The sequence below is a fragment of the Ranitomeya variabilis genome, chromosome 3, assembly GCF_051348905.1.
Source record: "Ranitomeya variabilis isolate aRanVar5 chromosome 3, aRanVar5.hap1, whole genome shotgun sequence".
NCBI lineage: Eukaryota > Metazoa > Chordata > Amphibia > Anura > Dendrobatidae > Ranitomeya > Ranitomeya variabilis.
Window position 1 is genome coordinate 26,662,431 of NC_135234.1, and position 22,421 is coordinate 26,684,851.

General features: G+C 45.1%; 1 protein-coding gene across 2 annotated transcripts in view; it reads left to right on the top strand.

Moving 5' to 3' along the window:
- Positions 1–22,421, top strand: part of C2CD2 (C2 calcium dependent domain containing 2) — a 97,594-nt gene that overhangs the window by 14,988 nt on the left and 60,185 nt on the right. The window contains exons 1-2 of one of the 2 annotated variants that reach the window (XM_077293826.1): positions 1,905–2,036; positions 9,051–9,830. In XM_077293826.1, the coding sequence (XP_077149941.1) occupies positions 9,579–9,830 (252 nt within the window). In that variant the 5' untranslated portion in view covers positions 1,905–2,036; positions 9,051–9,578. Of the gene's footprint in view, positions 1–1,904; positions 2,037–9,050; positions 9,831–22,421 lie in introns of those variants that run through there. The other variant, XM_077293827.1, reaches the window with a different exon arrangement.

A 22,421-nucleotide genomic window follows, 5' to 3' on the forward strand; every position in this document is an offset into this window, starting at 1 on the left:
CTCACAGTAACGCCAGAAACATGCGGACTAACATGGTATTGAAAGTTCATGGTGGTGAAGAGTTCACTGGTTCGAATCGAGGAGCAGCCATGAAGATTTCTCAAGAAAAGAAAAACCAACATCCAGATCATCGATGGCGGTCTCTCGACCAAGAAAATTGCCAAACTGCATCATGTGAGCGCCATGACAGCTGGAAGAATATGAAGTGAAGTCCGTCCATCCATTCAGAAGCAAAGAGGTGGACGTCCAGGCAAAATATCGGAGTCAACAAGTCGTCTCATCACAATCATAGGAGGAGGCTCGTATGCTTCATAATAGTGATCTCACACATGTCCAGGCAAACACCGTGCGACCGACGTTACACAAGTCTGGATTGGGGGCCTGAAAAAAGGTGAAGAAGCCACAACTTCAATATCGTCAAAAGAAGCGTCGTCTTGGGTTTGCAAAAAAAGTATGAAAAGTGAATGGTGGAAGATTGGAAACGGGTGATTTGCATCGATGACACGAAAGTCAATAGACGGCTCTGATGGGGCAAATGGGTCTGGAAGAAACAAGGGAAAAAGAGGCTAACGGATCGGGAAATTGAAGCAACTGTGAAGTTTGGTGGAGGAAGCCTGATGATTTGAGGTTGTTTCACAGTCGGAGGCGTTGGATACTTGACCAGGATTGATGGTGGTCTCAGTGCTGAGCGTCCTACAAGATGAGATACTTTATACACTCGAGTAATATGGGTATGAAAAGGACGACATAGTGTTCCAGCAGGACAATGACCCGAAGCATACATCGAGATTGGCGAAGGAATGGTTCAATGATAATGAAGTGGAGGTGCTGGATTGTCCCCACAGTCTCCAGACCTCAACCCAATCCAACACTGGTGGGTAGAGATGAAGAAGCTGGATACAGACCCAAGCGATGCGACCAGTGCGCACCAACATGGGGAATGTGGAGAAGAGACCTGGGATCAGATGTTGGTGGAGACACGTTTGGATGTAATCGAGAGCACAAGGCTTCAGGCTGCAGTGAAAGCCAAAACAAAATTTCGATTTTTAGGAACAAAACCGTAATAATGCAGCAACATGACGAGAATCTGCATAACTAATCATATGCTAAATAGCTGCAAGTCACATTTATGTATGAGATAGCCAAGATGATTGTCTATCTATAAAATGATAGAAGTCTCATGATCACAGCAGCAGTGGATGGTGAGATATGGAGCCTGAAAGTCACAAGTTCAAAACATCGTTCCCCTTTTGCTGGTCAGTGTAAAGTCAATGGTCTGTAGATGGCACTTCCTGTGCATCCTCCACAGTCACAGCTCAGTGCCTGGAGTCCATCGTCATGGGGCACCCGGAGTCCATCGTCATGGGGCACCCGCAGTCCACCGTCATGGGGCACCCGCAGTCCACCGTCATGGGCCACCAGTAAGCTGATAGTCCCCTCTGAGCACATTAGGGGGCATCTCAGCTTTTAATGCCTCTGAGAGGGGGTGTCCTTATTTTCTGCTTTTACAAAGCGTTGTAATTGCACAAGATCTCCACTGTCCGGCAGCATTTAGTCGTTTTTTTATGTCCCATGGCATCATGGGATTTGTAGTCCTCTCTCCAGTTGGAATGGAGGGACGTCTAATATGTACTGGATCAATGAGCACAGACACCAGTCAGACCAGGGGGTAAATAAAACAAGGAAAAAGCTCTGGAAAGGAAAGAGTAAAAAGGGCATCTCTAATGGGGAGGGCAGCATGTTGTTTAGGGTTAACACCATAATTTCCAGATTGCAAGGCGTAGAAGGTGCCCCTCTGTGGCAGAGGCAGTGCAGGAGCTATAGGGTTAAGCGTGCAGCCTCTCCCCTGCAGCCTCCTCCAGTCACACTCACTGCAGGCATTATGGGAGGCCCTCATTATGCAAATGTGAGAATCCTGGCCACGCCTCCTGGCATTGGGCTTTTTCCTCTGGCCAGCAGCAGCAGCAGCAGCCGGGTGCTGGGCTCCTGCAGTGTGGGATCACAAGGCCTGGGGGTCTGCTGAGTCACATGAACAGGTAGGAAGGGGTCGGGTGCGCTGGCACAAGACGGGGTGCCATAGCCGTGCCCTTGAGTAGACCGGATAAGTAGGACAGAGTCCCATTCGTGGGCACGGAAGCTGAGAGCGGTCCAGACAGCGTGATGGTGATCGTCACCGGGGTGGGCTGAGCGGTACCAGGCTGAGCGCAGCGGACAGGACTGGGCGACAATTCAGCCACTTTGGCGCACTTTTTTTTGTAACGAGTCGACCCATATAGAAGTCAGCGGAGATGGCGACGTCTAATAGTTGCATTGCGCTGGCACACGAGGGGTTATCTGCAGGCTGGGACCTGACTCTATTCACACTATGTGGATGTGACTTCTCGCTGCTGCAGCTTTGTAACAATGAGACTTCAGTTCCTGTTTGTTTCACCAGGAAGTAAGAAAAGCTCCCAGGGCTCCACAATGGTGACATCTCCCCCTCCTCCTCCTCTTCTTCTCCTGCTTTTGTTTGACCACCCCTTTCACTTTCTTTTGAACTTTACAAACTACAAGACTTTTTACCTTGAAGAACCCAGATGTTTTCCTCTGTGACCTAATTGTTACAATTTCTCTAATTTCTGTCCCTGGGAAAGTTGGGTGATGTCCAATATGACCGCCACGACCGCGATAGATGGGGCCGTCGTTAGATTTTATTTACCAGATTTGTTTTATATCGTTGGGTTAAAAACTGGGTGACAACTTCCAATGGAGTATTGGTGGCCTTATTGGTTGTCACCCAACTTTCCCGGAAACAGTTAGAACTAAAAACAACTTATTGACTCTGCAGAAGACAATGACTCATTGACTTGGAAATGTTGGGAACCTCCCACAAGACCTGCCGTATATCAAAAACAGCCCACAAGACCTGCCGAATACCGGGAACACCCCACAAGACCTGCCGTATACCGGGAACACCCCACAAGACCTACCGTATATCGAAAACAGCCCACAAGACCTGCCGTATACCGGGAACACCCCACAAGACCTGCCGTATATCGAAAACAGCCCACAAGACCTGCTGTTTACCGGGAACACCCCACAAGACCGGCCGTATACCGGGAACACCCCACAAGATCTGCCGTATACCGGGAACACCCCACAAGACCTGCTGTATACCGGGAACACCCCACAAGACCTGCCGTATACCGAAAACACCCCACAAGACCTGCCGTATACCAGGAACACCCCACAAGACCTGCCGTATACCGGGAACACCCCACAAGACCTGCCGTATACCGGGAACACCCCACAAGACCTGCCGTATACCGGGAACACCCCACAAGACCTGCCGTATACCGAAAACACCCCACAAGACCTGCCGTATACCGGGAACACCCCACAAGACCTGCCGTATACCAGGAACACCCACAAGACCTGCCGTATACCGGGAACACCCCACAAGACCTGCCGTATATACCGGGAACACCCCACAAGACCTGCCGTATATACCGGGAACACCCCACAAGACCTGCCGTATACCGGGAACACCCCACAAGACCTGCTGTATACTGGGAACACCTCACAAGACCTGCTGTATACCGAGAACACCCCACAAGACCTGCCGTATACCGGGAACACCCCACAAGACCTGCCGTATACCGAAAACACCCCACAAGACCAGCTGTATACTGGGAACACCTCACAAGACCTGCTGTATACCGAGAACACCCCACAAGACCTGCTGTATACCGAGAACACCCCACAAGACCTGCCGTATACCGAGAACACCCCACAGGACCTGCCGTATACCGGGAACACATCACAAAACCTGCCGTATACGGGAACACCCCACAAGACCTGCCGTATATATTAATTCCCCCTTTTTCTCCCTTTTCGGGCTGCTCCGTGGTATATGCTGCATTCTCGTGCTGGTTGCACTTTTATTGATGTCTATTACCGCTTAATTATGGTGCCTGGAAGCTCTTGTCATCGTTTTACTGCCTGATCCTATAGAGGATGCAGATAATTTAGGGCTGACAGCTATGTAATTTTCATCAGCCTGGTAATGAATAGGTGCAGGTCGTAGGGCGATCCGTCATTCTGTGTGCCCGGCCTTCCCCAATAATGGTTTCTCCCCTCCCTACGTATTGTCTTAGTAGTTCGCCACCTTTTTATATCTTATCTATTCACCTTTGAGCACACTGATGGGAGTAGTCACGTCAGGATGAGATATCGACGCTCATAATGCGAAGGTTCGTATTAACCAATGCCTGAGATATGGGCGCACTTGAACGACCCGCGTTTCGATCCCAAGTTTTACTTTAGAGGTGACTTTAGATGAAAGGTGGTCAAACCTGTCAATATGTAGTGGGTATATGTTGTGTGGTGGTGTCCTGGCTCCCCCCAGGATAGTAGATGCCAAAAATATGAAGAATCGGGCATGTTGCATTTCGACATGTCTGATCATTTTGCTTTAAAAGGGTTCTCCGAGTCTAAAGCAAACCATACATTACCGTTCAGCCATCTCCCTGGACTCCCTCATATACAGGACCTAAGGATAGATCATCAATGTATAACTTCTTCCCATTGTTCACTAGATGAGAAGTTTCTTGCTTTTAGGCTGTTTTACAGGATCGCTAATTGTGGCCCCCAATTCTGCTGCTAAGATGAGGGTCCACCCAACATAGGGGGAGGTTGCAGTTTGTTTGCCCCTCCATGAATCTTGGACCAATTCCCCATCTTTTTGTATACTGTGCAGCTCCTCAGGGGTGGGGAGTTCAGCCCAGGTCATTGTCAGCCAATAGTTAAAGAGAAGGTACCAGTCTCCTCCCCCAAGGGGAGGGGATGGAATTTTAAGATATTATTAAGACTGAGGTTAAAAGAAAGTGATGAGTCTGGCAGATCCTATGTGAAAGTTCAATCTCAAAGTATGATAGGGATCAGTCAATATCTCTTTATTAATTTCCAAATGTTTAACAAAGAAATTAGTAAATTATTGCATGAAAAAAGCACCAGGAAAGAAAAGTTACATCTGTTAATAAATAGTTTGGTAATTATGTTTGTTTTTTGTGATAGCTGGGTGCCATTAAAAGTCACCTGGGGATTTTTGCTCACTCTTCTTAGTGTTTTAGTGCTGTTTTTTCCCCCTCCACAGAAACAGCGCCACACCTGTCAAGAGGTTTTGTCTGGAATTGCAGCTCAGCTCCATTGAAGTGAATGGGACTAAGCTGTTATACCGCTTGTGGATAGCTAAGGTTTCTATTTATGGAATTAGGTATAACCCCTTTAAGGGTGGATGCCTAATATGTTATTTCTATATCTGATGTCAATGCCGCTGTTCTCCTGAGTCCGGCGATGTTTTTCTTTTGTTCCTGCGCCTCTCCGTTCCTGAGATATGACCCCGTTTTCTCTGTATAGGCTTGTTAGCCAACTGGGCGCGGTCACCAGATCTCTGTGGGCGTCTTCTTGGTGACCACTCCCAGTTAGGCAACAAGATTTAATTTACATACAAGGAAGAGGGAGTCGTATCTGAGTAACGGAGAGGCGCAGGAATGAAATAAAAGCTACGCCGTATTCAGGAGAACAGCAGCTTTTACACCAGGCAAAAAAAAATACATATTTATGGCAAGTGACAAGTCTCCTTTAAGTGTGTCTTAAAGGGCCAGCGTACTCAAAATTGAATGGTAAATAAACTGAATCTGTTTATTTGCTTTGCTTTGTCTGCCTTTATACATTGAATGAAGCCGCACCTTGCCGGTAGTATAAACACTAGTCTGCTATTTCTTTACCACACTTGTGTGTACAACACCAGGGCGTAGCTGCCAGAGAAGGACAGGAAATCACTATTTACACTACCTGCCCTGTGTAGGTGTGTAAGAACCCTGACAGAATGGCTCTTAAAGGGATCATGCACATTTTTTTTTCTTTCTAAAAATATGGTTGATTCCTTAAAAAAAAAAAAAAAAAAAAGTATTTAAGCAAGTATTGGCGAAATACAAAAAATAAATAAATAAGTGACCCCTTTTGGTTAAAACAAAGACCGACCTAGGTGAGCGCACAGTGGAGTTTACGGGGTTGTCATGGAAACTCGATGCAGAAAATGTACACTATAGATAAGTGTTTCCCTATAAATAGAGCGCAAACAAAACCCTCGGCGTATCGTGTCAGGAAAGGAAGGTAGAAGGCGAGATTGTATTCACATCCGAAAATGAAATAATCCATTCTGTCAACACAAAACCTCCACTAATAACATAGGGAACTGCCTAAATAACAATTCCCCAATTATTACTTGTCATCAGTGTATCCCAATCATTGGGCAACGAAGCAGCTCCCAGTAACAGTGCAGGCTGTAATAGCTGCCTACGTTCTGCTGACAGATTGACAGGACAGGAATGCTATGCAATCCTCAAATAGGTCCGCCTAAAAGGGCCCCTGATACGCCAGACGTGCCTCCTGACCTGTGAGCAGCATGATATAAAGGAGGCGTAGGAGCTGAGCAGATTCTTATATAGATTTCTGCAACGAGATCATTGCCCCTTTAAATGTTCTAGAGTCCAGTGGGCGGTCCTAATTAGTGATAGACATATTAATTTGTAGGAAAAGAAGATTTTACCCCATTTCTAGGCTTAGGAGTCCAGTGGGCGGTCATATTCAGTATTTAATATATAGATTTATGGGAAAAAGATTTCTGCCCTTTCTATGCTCAGGAGTCCAATGGGCGGTCCTACTCAGTAATATATAGATTTATAGGAAGATATTTCTGCTCTTTCTATAGTCAGGAGTCCAGTGGGCGGTCCTACTCAGTAATATAGATTTGTGAGAATAGATTTCTGCTCTTTCAATGGTCAGGAGTCCAGTGGGCAGTCCTACTCAGTGATATATAGGTTTGTAAGAAGTTATTTCTGCTCTTTCTAAGCTCAGGAGTCCAGTGGGCGGTCCTACTCAGTAATATATAGATTTGTGAGAATATATTTCTGCTCTTTCTATGCTCAGGAGTCCAGTGGGCGGTCCTCAGTAATATATAGATTTATAGGAAGATATTTCTGCTCTTTCTATAGTCAGGAGTCCAGTGGGCGGTCCTACTCAGTAATATAGATTTGTGAGAATAGATTTCTGCTCTTCCTATGCTCAGGAGTCCAGTGGGCGGTCCTACTCAGTGATCTATAGATTTGTGAGAATAGATTTCTGCTCTTTCTATGCTCAGGAGTCCAGTGGGCGGTCCTACTCAGTGATCTATAGATATGTGAGAATAGATTTCTGCTCTTTCTGTGATCAGGAGTCCAGTGGGCGGTCCTACTCAGCGATCTATAGATTTGTGAGAATAGATTTCTGCTCTTTATATGTTCAGGAGTCCAGAGGGCGGTCCTACTCAGTGATCTATAGATTTGTGAGAATATATTTTTGCTCTTTCTGTGATCAGGAGTCCAGTGGGCGGTCCTACTCAGTGATCTATAGATTTGTGAGAATAGATTTCTGCTCTTCCTATGCTCAGGAGTCCAGTGGGCGGTCCTACTCAGTGATCTATAGATTTGTGAGAATAGATTTCTGCTCTTTATATGTTCAGGAGTCCAGAGGGCGGTCCTACTCAGTGATCTATAGATTTGTGAGAATATATTTTTGCTCTTTCTGTGATCAGGAGTCCAGTGGGCGGTCCTACTCAGTGATCTATAGATTTGTGAGAATAGATTTCTGCTCTTCCTATGCTCAGGAGTCCAGTGGGCGGTCCTACTCAGTGATCTATAGATTTGTGAGAATAGATTTCTGCTCTTTATATGTTCAGGAGTCCAGAGGGCGGTCCTACTCAGTGATCTATAGATTTGTGAGAATATATTTTTGCTCTTTCTGTGATCAGGAGTCCAGTGGGCGGTCCTACTCAGTGATCTATAGATTTGTGAGAATAGATTTCTGCTCTTCCTATGCTCAGGAGTCCAGTGGGCGGTCCTACTCAGTGATCTATAGATTTGTGAGAATAGATTTCTGCTCCTTCTATGCTCAGGAGTCCAGAGGGCCGTCCTATTCAGTGATCTATAGATTTGTGAGAATAGATTTCTGCTCTTCCTATGCTCAGGAGTCCAGTGGGCGGTCCTACACAGTGATCTATAGATTTGTGAGAATAGATTTCTGCTCTTTCTGTGATCAGGAGTCCAGTAGGCGGTCCTACTCAGTGATCTATAGATTTGTGAGAATAGATTTCTGCTCTTTCTGTGATCAGGAGTCCAGTGGGCGGTCCTACTCAGTGATCTATAGATTTGCGAGAATAGATTTCTGCTGTTTCTATGCTCAGGAGTCCAGAGGGCGGTCCTACTCAGTAATATATAGATTTATGGGAAGAGATTACTGCTCTTTCTATGCTTGGGAGTCCAGTGGGCGGTCCTACTCAGTGATTATAGGAAAACACCACTGCTCTATCTATGCTTAAGAGACAATTCAATAACTGATGTATAAATTTGTGGGAAAAGGCAATTGTCCTTTCTGTTCTCAGGAGTCAAGTGGGCGGTCCTACTCATTAACAACTATCTCTATTAACATAAATCTATCTCAACTCAACAACCATCTCTTATCAAGTAGGACCTCCCACTGGACTCCTAAGCAAGGGAAAGGAGCAGTGTTCTTTTCGATCAAGTCTATATATAAATCACTGAGTAGGACCGCCCACTTGACTCCCAAGCATAGAAAGGGCACTGTTGTTGTTTTTTTTTTGTTCATAGGTGCCGCAAAATAAGTTTGTGCAAGTTTTACAAGGTTATACTTAAAGGGGTTGTCCACGATTAGAAAAATATGCCTCTTTTCTTCCAGAAACAGCTCCGCGCCTGTTTTTTTAGGTTGTAACGTGGATCCATTGAAGCAAACTGGGACTGAGCTGCAATACCTCACACAACCTGTAGGCAGGTGTGGCGCTGTTCTCGGTGGAAAGCGGCCATGTTTGTCTAATCTTTGACCACCCGGGCACGGGTACAAGGCCTGTTTTGGTTCTCGGGGCACGTGCTTCGGGATCTCATGGCTTACACTCAGCTGACGGGATGTTTTCTGTTTATTGAAGGTTCACTAACGATGTGATCTCTTCCCCCTAGACACTTCTTCTGGGCGACGCTGTGACTTTAACGATGAAAGTCCCGAGCTGCTGTCTTCAGAGGAATTAGAGGGGAACTCCACTATTCCTGGAAGGAGCCAACTTTCCTGGATCCATCCGCCGGTACCGAGGTGCAGCTGGAGAGGAGAATGGGCCCGTTTGTTCTTGACGTCTACCCTCAGGAGGAGACCACGTTCCTCCTACAGGTCTGAGGCCGGGGAAATTTTTCGTTGGGTCTATGCCAGCGCTCGTCTTGCCACCTCCGCTTTCTGGGACCAGGGATGCTGGGAACAATTCCAGTCCATTTTACACTTGTTCCGACTCATTCCACTTGGGAATTCCAGTTTCTCTCCACCTCGGAGTCTTACAGTTGAGGTGAAGCCATCTTCTGTCCTCCGGTCCCCCGTCGATGGACATGGAACACGTCCCCCATTTTCCGTTTTACTATTTTTGACCCTTACAGGGGAACCGGAAGCATCTTAGGAATTACAATCTATCATTTCATGAATCTTGGGAGTCTCTTGGAGCCATGTCTTGGTTTGGAGAGTTTCAGTGGTTATGCCTGGTGACCCTTTTTTTTGCCTCCTTGGTGACCATCGCGGTATATCTCGTCCAGTACGTCCTGAACGGTCGGTGGAAACGTAAAACGAAGACGTCATATTCCGGTGCGCAGAGCGAGGCCGACTCTCTACTGTCCTGGATTTTATCATTGAATAGCTGGAGGAGTCAATGGCTGAAGGCTTGGATAGCTGCCCTCAACGAAGAGGCCGGGAAAAGAGGGGTAGGTGTCTCTGTATGATAGGAAAATTAAGCTGAGCACTCAATGTCAGGCGACAGCAGTAAAGCCAATACAATTATGTAGGTGCAGCAAAAAATGCAAAATCTTACAAGTGAAATATTAAATTGCTTGTCTTGTAGGACATTACCATGGATATGGTGTATTAGGGGGGGTGCAGTGGTACTAGGTCTATATGCCCTTTTGACTCTCAAGAAGACCCCACAATTATAAATGGCACAAGGAAGATGTTTTAGGTCTATTATGACCCAGAAGCCTCAATTACTCACCCCCCATTGGGGTTAAGGTTGGAAAGATTTGGATTCTGCAACTTGGGCGAGGGGCGTGGGGTTGGGGGGTGATGAATTTGGAGTGATCTTATTGTGATGTATAAAAATTATACAGAGGATTGAAACATGATCTATTAATTTGAAGAACTTTACTAAGGAACTTGATTCCTTCCGAAGTACAGGGAAGGGTTCTTTAAAGTAAGAGGAGTTGGTGTTTGGTAGGAGTGGCAGGTATAACTGATGCATTGTAACAGAGGAATAGACATTTATGTTTTTGTTAGCTTTTTATGTGTCTTGAAGGGTTATGCCCATATCGGACATTTAGGAAAAATATTCAAAGACATATAAAAAGACAAGTAGACAAATATATATACACCCGTAGACAGACATATAAACAGACATAGAAAGACATATAAACAGACATGTAGACAGATATTTACCGGTATATACAGCCATGTAGACAGACATATAAACAGACATAGACAGACTTGTGGACAGACTCGTAGACAGATATATATATATACAGACATGTAGACATATATATACAGTCATGTTGACAGACATGTAGACAGACATATAAACAGACATATCAAAAGCCAGAAAAATAGACAGACAGACAAATAAACAGACATATAGACAAACATGTAAATAGACAGGAAGACATATACATATAATTGCACAACCACCTGGCATATTATAAAATTGCACCCTGTGGAGCTTGTTGGACAGTTTTTTTATGATTAAATAAATGTAAAGAGCGACGTGGAGTCCCTCCATTTTTTGATAACCAGCAAAGGCAAAGCAGACAGCTGCAGGCTTATATTATTAGGCTGGCAAGATCCATGGTTATTGGGCCCTTCCCAACATAAAAGTGCCAGCCAACAGGCGCCCCAGAATTGGTACATCACATTGGATGCTCCAGTCCTGGAGCTTTGCCCGACTCTACCCGATTGCCCTGGTGGGGTGGCAATCGGGGTAATGGTTTTGAGGTTTATGTTAGCTGTGAATTGTCCAAAAACACGGCTGGCAATAAACAGTCCTTGACACTTTCCCTCGGTCACCAATTTATTAAAAAAAATGTTCCCATGTAGGTCTGATGTAGTCCACCGAATCCAACATTGTCCAGGTAATCCGACGTAGCCCACTGAATCCGACGTAGTCCAACATATTCAATGTAGTCCAGAGAATCCTACCCAGTCCACAAATGGATACCTGAAAAACAGAGAGAAATAAACACAAGAGACTGCGCCTCGTTCACCAATTCATTAGAAAGAAAAGTTCCCACGCAGCTCCGACGTAGTCCAGAGCGCAGAGTGAATGTCAGAAAAGCCGTGATAAACACCTCTCCATTACTAACACCAGGGCTTGTTTTTGGACAATTCACAGCTGACATCAACCCCTACTAAATTCCACTACAACGATTTTCAGCGCACCAGGGCAATCAGGAAGAGCCGGGCAAAGCACCAGGATTGGAGCACCTCATGTGATGTTCCACAGGGTGGCTGCGGGCTGGTATTTTCAGGCTGGGAAGGGCCCAATATATATGAACCTTCCCAGCCCACAGCTGTCTGCTTTACATCTGCTGGTTATCAAAAATGGGAGGAACCCCATGTGGGTTTTTTCATTTATTTATGTAATGATAGAAAGCTGTTCAATAAGCTCCACAGGGTGCAATTTTACAGTATGTCGGGGGGGGTGCAATTATATGTCTGTCTGCCTATCTAGATCTATTATCTAGCTCTATATCGCTCATTGCTCTCCAAACATACCTGCAAAAATGCATCGAAAACACAGCAAAAACACATAAAAAATCTGTAAAAATGCATCAAAAACGTGCATTTTTGCAGCTGAATTTTTTCTGTCAAGAGATGCAAAAATTGTTCAGAAATGTCTGCATCCAAACACTCAACGTGTGCACAGACCCTTATTGGTTGTCAGGAACAGATATAAGCCTTTTTTCTTTTTTTTAAGGTCATTTTAGGTTGAAATACCCCTTAAAATCGCACAGCGCAGACTCCCACAACACGTACTGCGGCCTCCGCTCCACCGCCGCCGCCGTCTGGGAAGTCCATTACAATGACAGATCGCAGGACGGATTGCCGCTGCCTCTTTTATGGGGCTTTTATTTAACAGCAGAGATTGAGTGTCAGATTAAATTTAGAGGACGTGGAGATCCGGCCTGATTTATGGCTGGCATTTTTTTTTTCTTCATCTGCCGTGTGATCATTCGCACATGATTGTATAGAGAGCTTACTGCCTGCAGCCTGACAGACCGGGACGGGGGAAGAAGGGCAGCGATTGATCTGCTGTCACCTAAATTGAATATTTAAAAGAGAGAAAGCGGAATTAAAACGAGAGCGAGCAAGAAAAAAATCAATGGCGGAGAGGTTTATTTTTCTCTTTGGACTCTAAGGTCGTCTTGGCTTTGGTATCGTGTATTGAGAAGCCAAGCTTTATCATCCCGCAGCTGTTCATTCCAGCGTTGGGTCTACACAACTGCCTGTCATTGCTGGAGATTTGACTCCATCTTCCCACCATAGGATCAGCTATTAATGTCTGATCCAGTGAGGCTCCGACCAAAAGGACCACTGTGATTCCTAGCACCTGGGACCCCAGCATTGGGCACACTTAAGGGGATGGATCTTATTTATGTTGTCTGTATACATCTGTTTGCAGTGATCTCCCTCTAGTGGTGGCTGTATAAATCTATATACAGTGAGCTACTCCTACTGGTGGCAGTATAAATCTATATATATACTGAGCTCCCCCTAGTGGTGGCTGTATAAATCCATATGTAGTGCGCGTCCCCTAGTGGTGGCTGTATGATCTGTAAGTACTGAGCTCCTGGTAGTGGTGGCTGTATAAATCTGTATGTAGTGACCGCTTCCTAATGGTGGCTGCATAATCTGTATGTAGTGAGCTCCTCCTAGTGGTGGTTGTATAAATTTGTATGTAGTGAGCTCCACCTAGTGCTAGCTGTATAATCTGTATATAGTGAGCTCCTCCTAGTGGTGGCTGTATAAAATTGTATACAGTGATCTCTCCCAAGTGGTGGCAGAAATCTGTATATAATTAGCTCCCCTAGTGGTGGCTGTATAAATCTGTATGTCGTAAGCTCCCCCTAATGGTTGCTTTATATAGATCTGAATGTAGTGAGCTCCTCCTAGTGGTGTCTGCATAGATCTTAATGTAGTGAGTTCCTCCTAGTGGTGGCTTTATATAGATCTGAATGTAGTGAGCTCCCCCTAATGGTGGCTTTATATAGATCTGAATGTAGTGAGCTCCCCCTAATGGTGGCTTTATATAGATCTGAATGTAGTGAGCTCCCCCTAATGGTGGCTTTATATAGATCTGAATGTAGTGAGTTCCTCCTAGTGGTGGCTGCATAGATCTGTATGTAGTGAGCTCCCTCTAGTGGTGGCTGCATAGATCTGAATGTAGTGAGTTCCTCCTAGTGGTGGCTTTATATAGATCTGAATGTAGTGAGTTCCTCCTAGTGGTGGCTGCATAGATCTGTATATAGTGAGCTCCCTCTAGTGGCGGCTGCATAGATCTGAATGTAGTGAGTTCCTCCTAGTGGTGGCTGCATAGATCTGAATGTAGTGAGCTCCCTCTAGTGGTGGCTTTATATAGATCTGAATGTAGTGAGTTCCTCCTAGTGGTGGCTTTATATAGATCTGAATGTAGTGAGATCCTCCTAGTGGTGGCTTTATATAGATCTGAATGTAGTGAGTTCCTCCTAGTGTTGGCTGCATAGATCTGAATGTAGTGAGCTCCCTCTAGTGGTGGCTTTATATAGATCTGAATGTAGTGAGTTCCTCCTAGTGGTGGCTTTATATAGATCTGAATGTAGTGAGCTCCCCCTAGTGGTGGCTTTATATAGATCTGAATGTAGTGAGTTCCTCCTAGTGGTGGCTGTATAGATCTGTATGTAGTGAGCTCCCCCTAGTGGTGACTGTATAGCTCTGTATGTAGTGAGTTCCTCCTAGTGGTGGCTGTATAGATCTGTATTTAGTGAGTTCCCCCTGCTGGTGGCTGTATAATCTGTATTTGGTATGACATTAATCAGAATGGAGGTTTAAACCCATTTTGATGATATTGTATCAAATGATATATGCAACCTCAGATAATAGCATAAACCACTACACTCTAGATCAGAGATGGCAAACTCATATACACAGACGGCTAAAATTAATATCTTGGACAATGTCGCCAGCCAATCTTAACGATTACATTTTTCATATGGAAAGACACATAAAGGGATTGTCCCACAAACAAAGTACATTTAAATTAATAGATCTTAGAATGAAATATTGGAGTAATATAATATGTTATGTAGGAGCAGTAAAAGCATATGACCGAATTTACCATATTTTGCGTTCTATTAAATGCAGTTTTCCCCAAAGGAAAAAGCGAGGTCACAGGAGGCAGGGTTGACGCTGCAGGAAGCTGGCTGCAGCAGAAGTGGGGCGATGCTTGCAGGTCCTTGGCTGGAAGGAGGGGGTGTCCCGGCGGTGGTCTTCAAGAAAAGCCACTGCCGCCTCCGTCCCCCAGTAAGCTAAATTCGGACTATGAGACAGATCCCCATTTGACACATTACATTTTTTTTCCTATTTTCTCCTCAAAATTTGGGGTGCGATTTATGATCCAAAAATATGGATAAATATGCAATGACAGAGGATAAAAAAACTTGATTAATACAGATAAATTATGATGCAAACAAAAGTGCCCCCATACGCAGTATGATACCTCCACAGTACTCTCCACATGCAAAGTATGGTGACTCCAACGTACCCCCCTCCTGTCAGTCCCCCAACAAAGAATGGTGACCCCATCACAGTATGATTCTCCAACTGTAATCCCTACACAGTACTCCATACAGTATAATGGCTACAAAAACTCCTCCATACAGTATAATCGACCCACATAGCCCTCCATACAGTATAATGCGCCCCACATAGTGCTCCATACAGTATAATGGCCTCACATAGTGCTCCAATACAGTATAATTGCTCCACATAGTGCTCCATTCAATATATTGGCCCCACATAGTGCTCCATACAGTATAATTGGCCCCACATAGTGCCCCATACAGAATAATGGTCCCCACATAGTGCTCCATACAGAATAATGGCCCCACATAGTGGTCCATACAGAATAATGGCCACAAAAAGTGCTCCATACCGTGTAATGGGTCCCACATAATGCTCAATACAGTATAATGACCTCACATAGTGCTCCATACAGTATAATGGGCCCCACATAGTGCTCTATACAGTATAATGGCCTTATATAGTGCTCCATACTGTATAAGGGCCACAAAAAGTGCTCCATACATTTGTGACCCCACATAGTGCTCCATACAGAATAATGGCCACAAAAAGTCCTCCATACAGTATAATCGACCCACATAGCCCTCCATGCAGTATAATGGGCCCCACATAGTGCTCCATACAGTATAATGGCTTCACATAGTGCCCCATACAGAATAATGGTCCCCACATAGTGCTCCATACAGAATAATGGCCCCACATAGTGCTCCATACAGAGTAATGGCCACAAAAAGTGCTCTATACGTGTAATGAGACCCACATAGTGCTCCATACAGTATAATGGGCCCCACATAGTGCTCCATACAGTATAATGGCCCCACATAGTCCTCCATACAGTATAATGGCTCCACATAGTGCTCCATACAGTATAATGGCCCCACATAGTCCTCCATACAGTATAATGGTTCCACATAGTGCTCCATACAGTATAATGGCCCACATAGTCCTTCATACAATATAATGGCTCCACATAGTGCTCCATACAGTATAATGGCTCCACATAGTGCTCCATACAGTATAATGGCCCCACATAGTCCTCCATACAGTATAATGGTTCCACATAGTGCTCCATACAGTATAATGGCCCACATAGTCCTTCATACAATATAATGGCTCCACATAGTGCTCCATACAGTATAATGGCCCCACATAGTCCTCCATACAATATAATAGGCCCCACATAGTCCTCCATGCAGTATAATGGCCCCACATAGTCCTCCATACAGTATAATGGGCCCCACATAGTGCTCCATACAGTATAATGGCCCCACATAGTCCTCCATACAGTATAATGGGACCCACATAGTCCTCCATACAGTATAATGGCTCCACATAGTGCTCCATACAGTATAATGGCCCCACATAGTCCTCCATACAGTATAATGGGCCCCACATAGTGCTACATACAGTATAATGGCCCCACATAGTCCTCCATACAGTATAATGGGCCTGACATAGTTCTCCATACAGTATAATAGGCCCCACATAATGCTCCATGCAGTATAATGGGCCCCACATAAAAATAAATACTGAACTCTGCCCATTTTTCCCCACTGCTCCAGTGTCTTCCTCTGCACACCTCGGTATAGCCGGCACGTTGTGATAACGTCATCGCGCCCCCTGCACTGAGATGTGAGACCGCAGAGGGGGAATGGTGGGAGAGGGAATATCAGGTATTGCCGATATGGTTGACAGTGCGATGCTGGGCGGGGGAGTCTCTGGCCTCACGGGCCACATATACTACTCACCCTGCGGCCTGAGTATGACATATGTGCTGCAGACCTTTCATATATCCGACCAGGCGCATCACAAATTCTCCCATTAACTCCATTGCCCCCTAGACCTCCAGAGAGATTAGATTTTATCCCCTTCATGATGCTAGACAAGCAGACCCAATATATTAAATATTAACTCATTTACCATCTAAGGCTACGTTCACATTTGCGTTGTGCGCCGCAGCGTCGGCGCCGCAGCGCACAACGCAAACAAAAACGCAGCAAAATGCATGCACAACGCTGCGTTTTGCGCCGCATGCGTCGTTTTTTTCATTGAATTTGGACGCAGCAAAAATGCAACTTGCTGCGTCCCCTGCGCCTGGACGCGGGCGCCGCAGCGACGCATGCGGCGCAAAACGCAAGTGCGCCGCATGTCCATGCGCCCCCATGTTAAATATAGGGGCGCATGACGCATGCGGCGCCGCTGCGGCGCCCGACGCTGCGGCGCTGGCCGCAAATGTGAACGTAGCCTTAGATCACCAGAGATATTAGGTATTAATCCTTTCACCACGCGACAAAATAAATTTAACCCTTTCACCACGCTAGACCTCCATTGATAATTCCGTATTAACTCCTACACAACTCTTGCTGACCAGATATATTAGAAATTAACCACTTCTTCATGCAACGGCTATCAGAAATTAGGTATTAACCTCCACACCACCCCAGACCTTCGGAAATATTAAAATATTAAAATTAACCCTTTTTCCACGCTAGACCACCGGAGATGTTAGGAATGAACCCGTTCATCACCCTGGACCACCATTAATATTAGATTGTATTAATCCCATCATCATGCTAGACTTCCAGAGAGATTAACCCTTTCACCACCGCAGACTGCCAGCGATATCAATTATTTACCATTTCACGATCTTAGACCAACAGAGAGATGATATGAATTAACACTTTTACCCCTAAAAGCACTACAGAGTATTCGGGGGGGGGGGCATTATCAGAAATATTAACCCCCTCAAAAGAGAGAGGAATTAATATTTAGGATCGGATCATCGCCTTTTCTATATATACGTGATCTGTGCATCTGATAGGAAAACCCCTTTTAGGGTACATTTCCACTGGCGAGAGACAAATCGGTCCGATTAACGGACCGAAAAAACGGAGGAAAATCATGCGAGTGTCATGCGATTTTTTATCGCAACATCTGTCTGACATCCGTATGACATCCGTATTGCTGTCCGATTTTTACGCACCGGTGTCCTTTGAAAAGCCGGCAAATCAGCGCTGTGTACAGTAAAATCACACTGACAGGTTAGAATAGAGTAGATATATACACATAGAATAGGTATATATACATATATATATGTCAGTGAGACACCTATATATGTATATTTATTTTTAATGCAGCGCTAGATAGCATTAAAGCCGCTAATTCAATTGCCGGCTTTTTCCTTCTCCTTCACAAACCCGACAGGATATGAGACATGGTTTACACACAGTAAACCATCTCATATCCCGTCTTTTATTACATATTCCTCTTCACTAATGTAACAAGTGTCTGTGTGTCAAATTTGGGGTCTCTAGCTATGAAATTAAAGGGTTAAATTGCGGAAAAAATTGACGTGGGCTCCCGCGCAATTTTCTCCGCCAGAGTGGTAAAGCCAGTGACTGAGGGCAGATATTAATAGCCTAGAGAGGGTCCATGGTTATTGGCCCCCCCGTGGCTAAAAACATCTGCCCCCAGCCACCCCAGAAAAGGCACATCTGGAAGATGCGCCTATTCTGGCACTTGGCCACTCTCTTCCCACTCCCGTGTAACGGTGGGATATGGGGTAATGAAGGGTTAATGCCACCTTGCTATTGTAAGGTGACATTAAGCCACATTAATAATGGAGAGGCGTCAATGATGACACCTATCCATTATTAATCCATTTGTCTGAAAGGGTTAAAAAACACACACACACATGATTAAAAAGTATTTTAATGAAATAAACACAGCGGTTGTTTTAATATTTTATTGCTCTCTCAATCCATTTTCAGGCCCTCGCTTGGCAAAACAATAAACACACAATATACATACCCTCTCTGATGAACTGTCACGTCCCACGAGGTAATCCATCTGAAGGGGTTAACTAATATTACAGGCAGGAGCTGCGATAAACCACTCGCTCGTGCCTGTAATCCCCGGGTGCTGAAAGGAAAGCAGTGATCTATACTTACATTCAGTCGCGGTGATGCGCCCCTGCTGGATGTTCTCATGAACTGCAGCCTGGGAACTTTTTCCCACGCTCCAGGTCATGAGGAAATCCACCAGGGGGCGCATCACCGCGACTGAAGGAAATGTAGGTCAATGACCTACATTTCCTTAATTCGCCGGGGAATTACAAGCACGAGCACAGCTGCTTTTGCAGGGCTCCTGCTTGTAAATTATTTTAACCCCTACAGATGGATTACCTCGTGGGACGTGACGGGTCAGCAGAAGGTATGTATATTGTGTGTGTATTGTTTTGCCAAGCGAGGGTCTGAAAATGGATTGAGAGAGCAATAAAATATTAAAACAACCGCTGTGTTTATTTCATTAAAATACTTTTAAATCATGTGTGTGTGTGTTTTTTAACACTTTCAAACAATTGGATTAATAATGGATAGGTGACATAATTGACGCCTCTCCATTATTAATCTGGCTTAATGTCACCTTACAATAGCAAGGTGGCATTAACCCTTCATTACCCCATATCCCACCGCTACACGGGAGTGGGAAGAGAGTGGCCAAGTGCCAGAATAGGCGCATCTTCCAGATGTGCCTTTTCTGGGGTGGCTGGGGGCAGATGTTTTTAGCCACGGGGGGGCCAATAACCATGGACCCTCTCCTGGCTATTAATATCTGCCGTCAGTCACTGGCTTTACCACTCTGGCGGAGAAAATTGCGCGGGAGCCCACGCCAATTTTTTCCGCCATTTAACCCTTTATTTGAGCAGCTACAGCGGCCAAATTTTGCACATACACACTACTAACATTAGTAGTGTGGAATATGCAAAAAGAAAGGGGATATGAGATGGTTTACTGTATGTAATCATGTCTCATATCCTGTCGGGTTTGTGAAGGAGAAATGAAAAGCCGGCAATTGAATTACTGGCTTTATTGCTATCTAGCGCTGCATTAAATATAAATATACATATATAGGTGTCTCACTGACATATACACTCACTGGCCACTTTATTAGGTACACCTGTCCAACTTCTTGTTAACACTTAATTTCTAATCAGCCAATCACATGGCGGCAACTCAGTGCATTTAGGCATGTAGACATGGTCAAGACAATCTCCTGCAGTTCAAACCGAGCATCAGTATGGGGAAGAAAGGTGATTTGAGTGCCTTTGAACGTGGCATGGTTGTTGGTGCCAGAAGGGCTGGTCTGAGTATTTCAGAAACTGCTGATCTACTGGGATTTTCACGCACAACCATCTCTAGGGTTTACAGAGAATGGTCTGAAAAAGAAAAAAAATCCAGTGAGCGGCAGTTCTGTGGGCGGAAATGCCTTGTTGATGCCAGAGGTCAGAGGAGAATGGGCAGACTGGTTCGAGCTGATAGAAAGGCAACAGTGACTCAAATCGCCACCCGTTACAACCAAGGTAGGCCTAAGAGCATCTCTGAACGCACAGTGCGTCGAACTTTGAGGCAGATGGGCTACAGCAGCAGAAGACCACACCGGGTACCACTCCTTTCAGCTAAGAACAGGAAACTGAGGCTACAATTTGTACAAGCTCATCGAAATTGGACAGTAGAAGATTGGAAAAACGTTGCTTGGTCTGATGAGTCTCGATTTCTGCTGCGACATTCGGATGGTAGGGTCAGAATTTGGCGTAAACAACATGAAAGCATGGATCCATCCTGCCTTGTATGGAGCATCTTTGGGATGTGCAGCCGACAAATCTGCGGCAACTGTGTGATGCCATCATGTCAATATGGACCAAAATCTCTGAGGAATGCTTCCAGCACCTTGTTGAATCTATGCCACGAAGAATTGAGGCAGTTCTGAAAGCAAAAGGGGGTCCAACCCGTTACTAGCATGGTGTACCTAATAAAGTGGCCGGTGAGTGTATATATGTGTATATATACACATTCTATGTGTATATATCTAGTCTATTCTAACCTGTCAGTGTGATTTTACTGTACACCGCGCTGAATTGCCGGCTTTTCAAAGGACACCGGTGCATAAAAATCAGACAGAACTCGCATGGTGCGAGTGCTGTGCGATTTTTTTCTCGCACCCATTGACTTGCATTGGCGAGTCTCGTCCGAGACTCGCAGCAAATCGCAGCATGCTGCGATTTTTTTCTCAGTCCGATTTCGGACGAGAAAAAAATCGCAAATGAAAAGACAACTATTGAATAACATTGGTCCGAGTGCAATCCGATTTTTTATCGGATTGCACTCGTCCGTTTTCCTCGCCAGTGGAAATGAGCCCTAATAATGATATCTGCGTGTAGGAGCAGCCTGATGGGAGTCCGTTCAGCCTCTGTTGAGGGTGGTAGTGACTCAGTTCCTGTCTCGCTAGTTAACGGCGGTGAATAGATGGAAACTCAGTGATATTTCTATAGATCTTGGCTGAGAATTTACCCCGGGTGGGCTTGTGGGGGTTTACTTTCAGGGGTGTGTGGGTGTTATATACTGCTGATATAGCAGAGCTGACATTGTCCTTAGGTACAAATTCATCATGATATCAATCTCTGGTGACAAAGCCTGTCATGGCGGGAGTGGAGGGGACAGAACACGATGGACAAGCCCTTTAAGGGCAGTAATGGAGGCCGAAACCCAGAAGGGCCATAGTGCAGATCTGACATCATTCAATGTGACAAATCTGAAATATCAGGCCGTGCTATTCCACCGAGCCGTGCAAGGACGGAGCGCCTCCTCCATCAGCCTCATGTTCTGTCTGTAATTAGGTCAGATATCTCCCTGGGCCTGTACCGTTCACATATGATACCAGCGCGGAGGATGTTCTGCAGACGTGGCTGCTTTACAAAGGTGGCCCCATCTACAGGGCTGCGCCAGATATTCCTCTCACATCAATAATGACATAATATTAAAACATATAAAAGTCCCTTCCGTTTACATTAAAAATCTGAAAACTGGATTGTAATATGTTATTTCTAGGCCGAGATATGATCGAATGAACTTATAGGCCCAAAGCCTGAAGCTGCACTACTGACAGAATCTGAAAACATCCTTTTTTTTTTTTTTAAAATGGCCACATGCAGTGTTTTCATAGAGACCTTCCACAACAATATCTACATCCTGCCTGTCTCGTATAGGGCCCAAAATAAACGTAACCCCCAAATTCAGCCCCTTGAAAAACATCCGGGAACCCCCAGGACACCCAATTTTTAGGGAAGGATGTGATAACCCTTGACTCTTGGGGTTCGGCCTTGCCATAATCACAACTGTGTATGGACGCCATAACAACCTCCAATTCATGACCCTTTAGCTCGTTTCCCATTAATGCTAGGGACTACCCCTCAAAATGGCCACTTTGGGGTATGACTTAATTGCACCCATTTATGGACTGAACTGTCCCAGCATAATTGGGTCAGTCAGACATTGGTGTGTGAGGTGTTTTGGTTGCACAACAAGGTCTCCATGACAACCAAAATTCACAAAAGAACCTCACAGTACTGCAGCCTCAGGCTTCGGGCCTGTAACTTCAAGCGATCATATCGTGGCTTAGATATAAGATATTTAAAA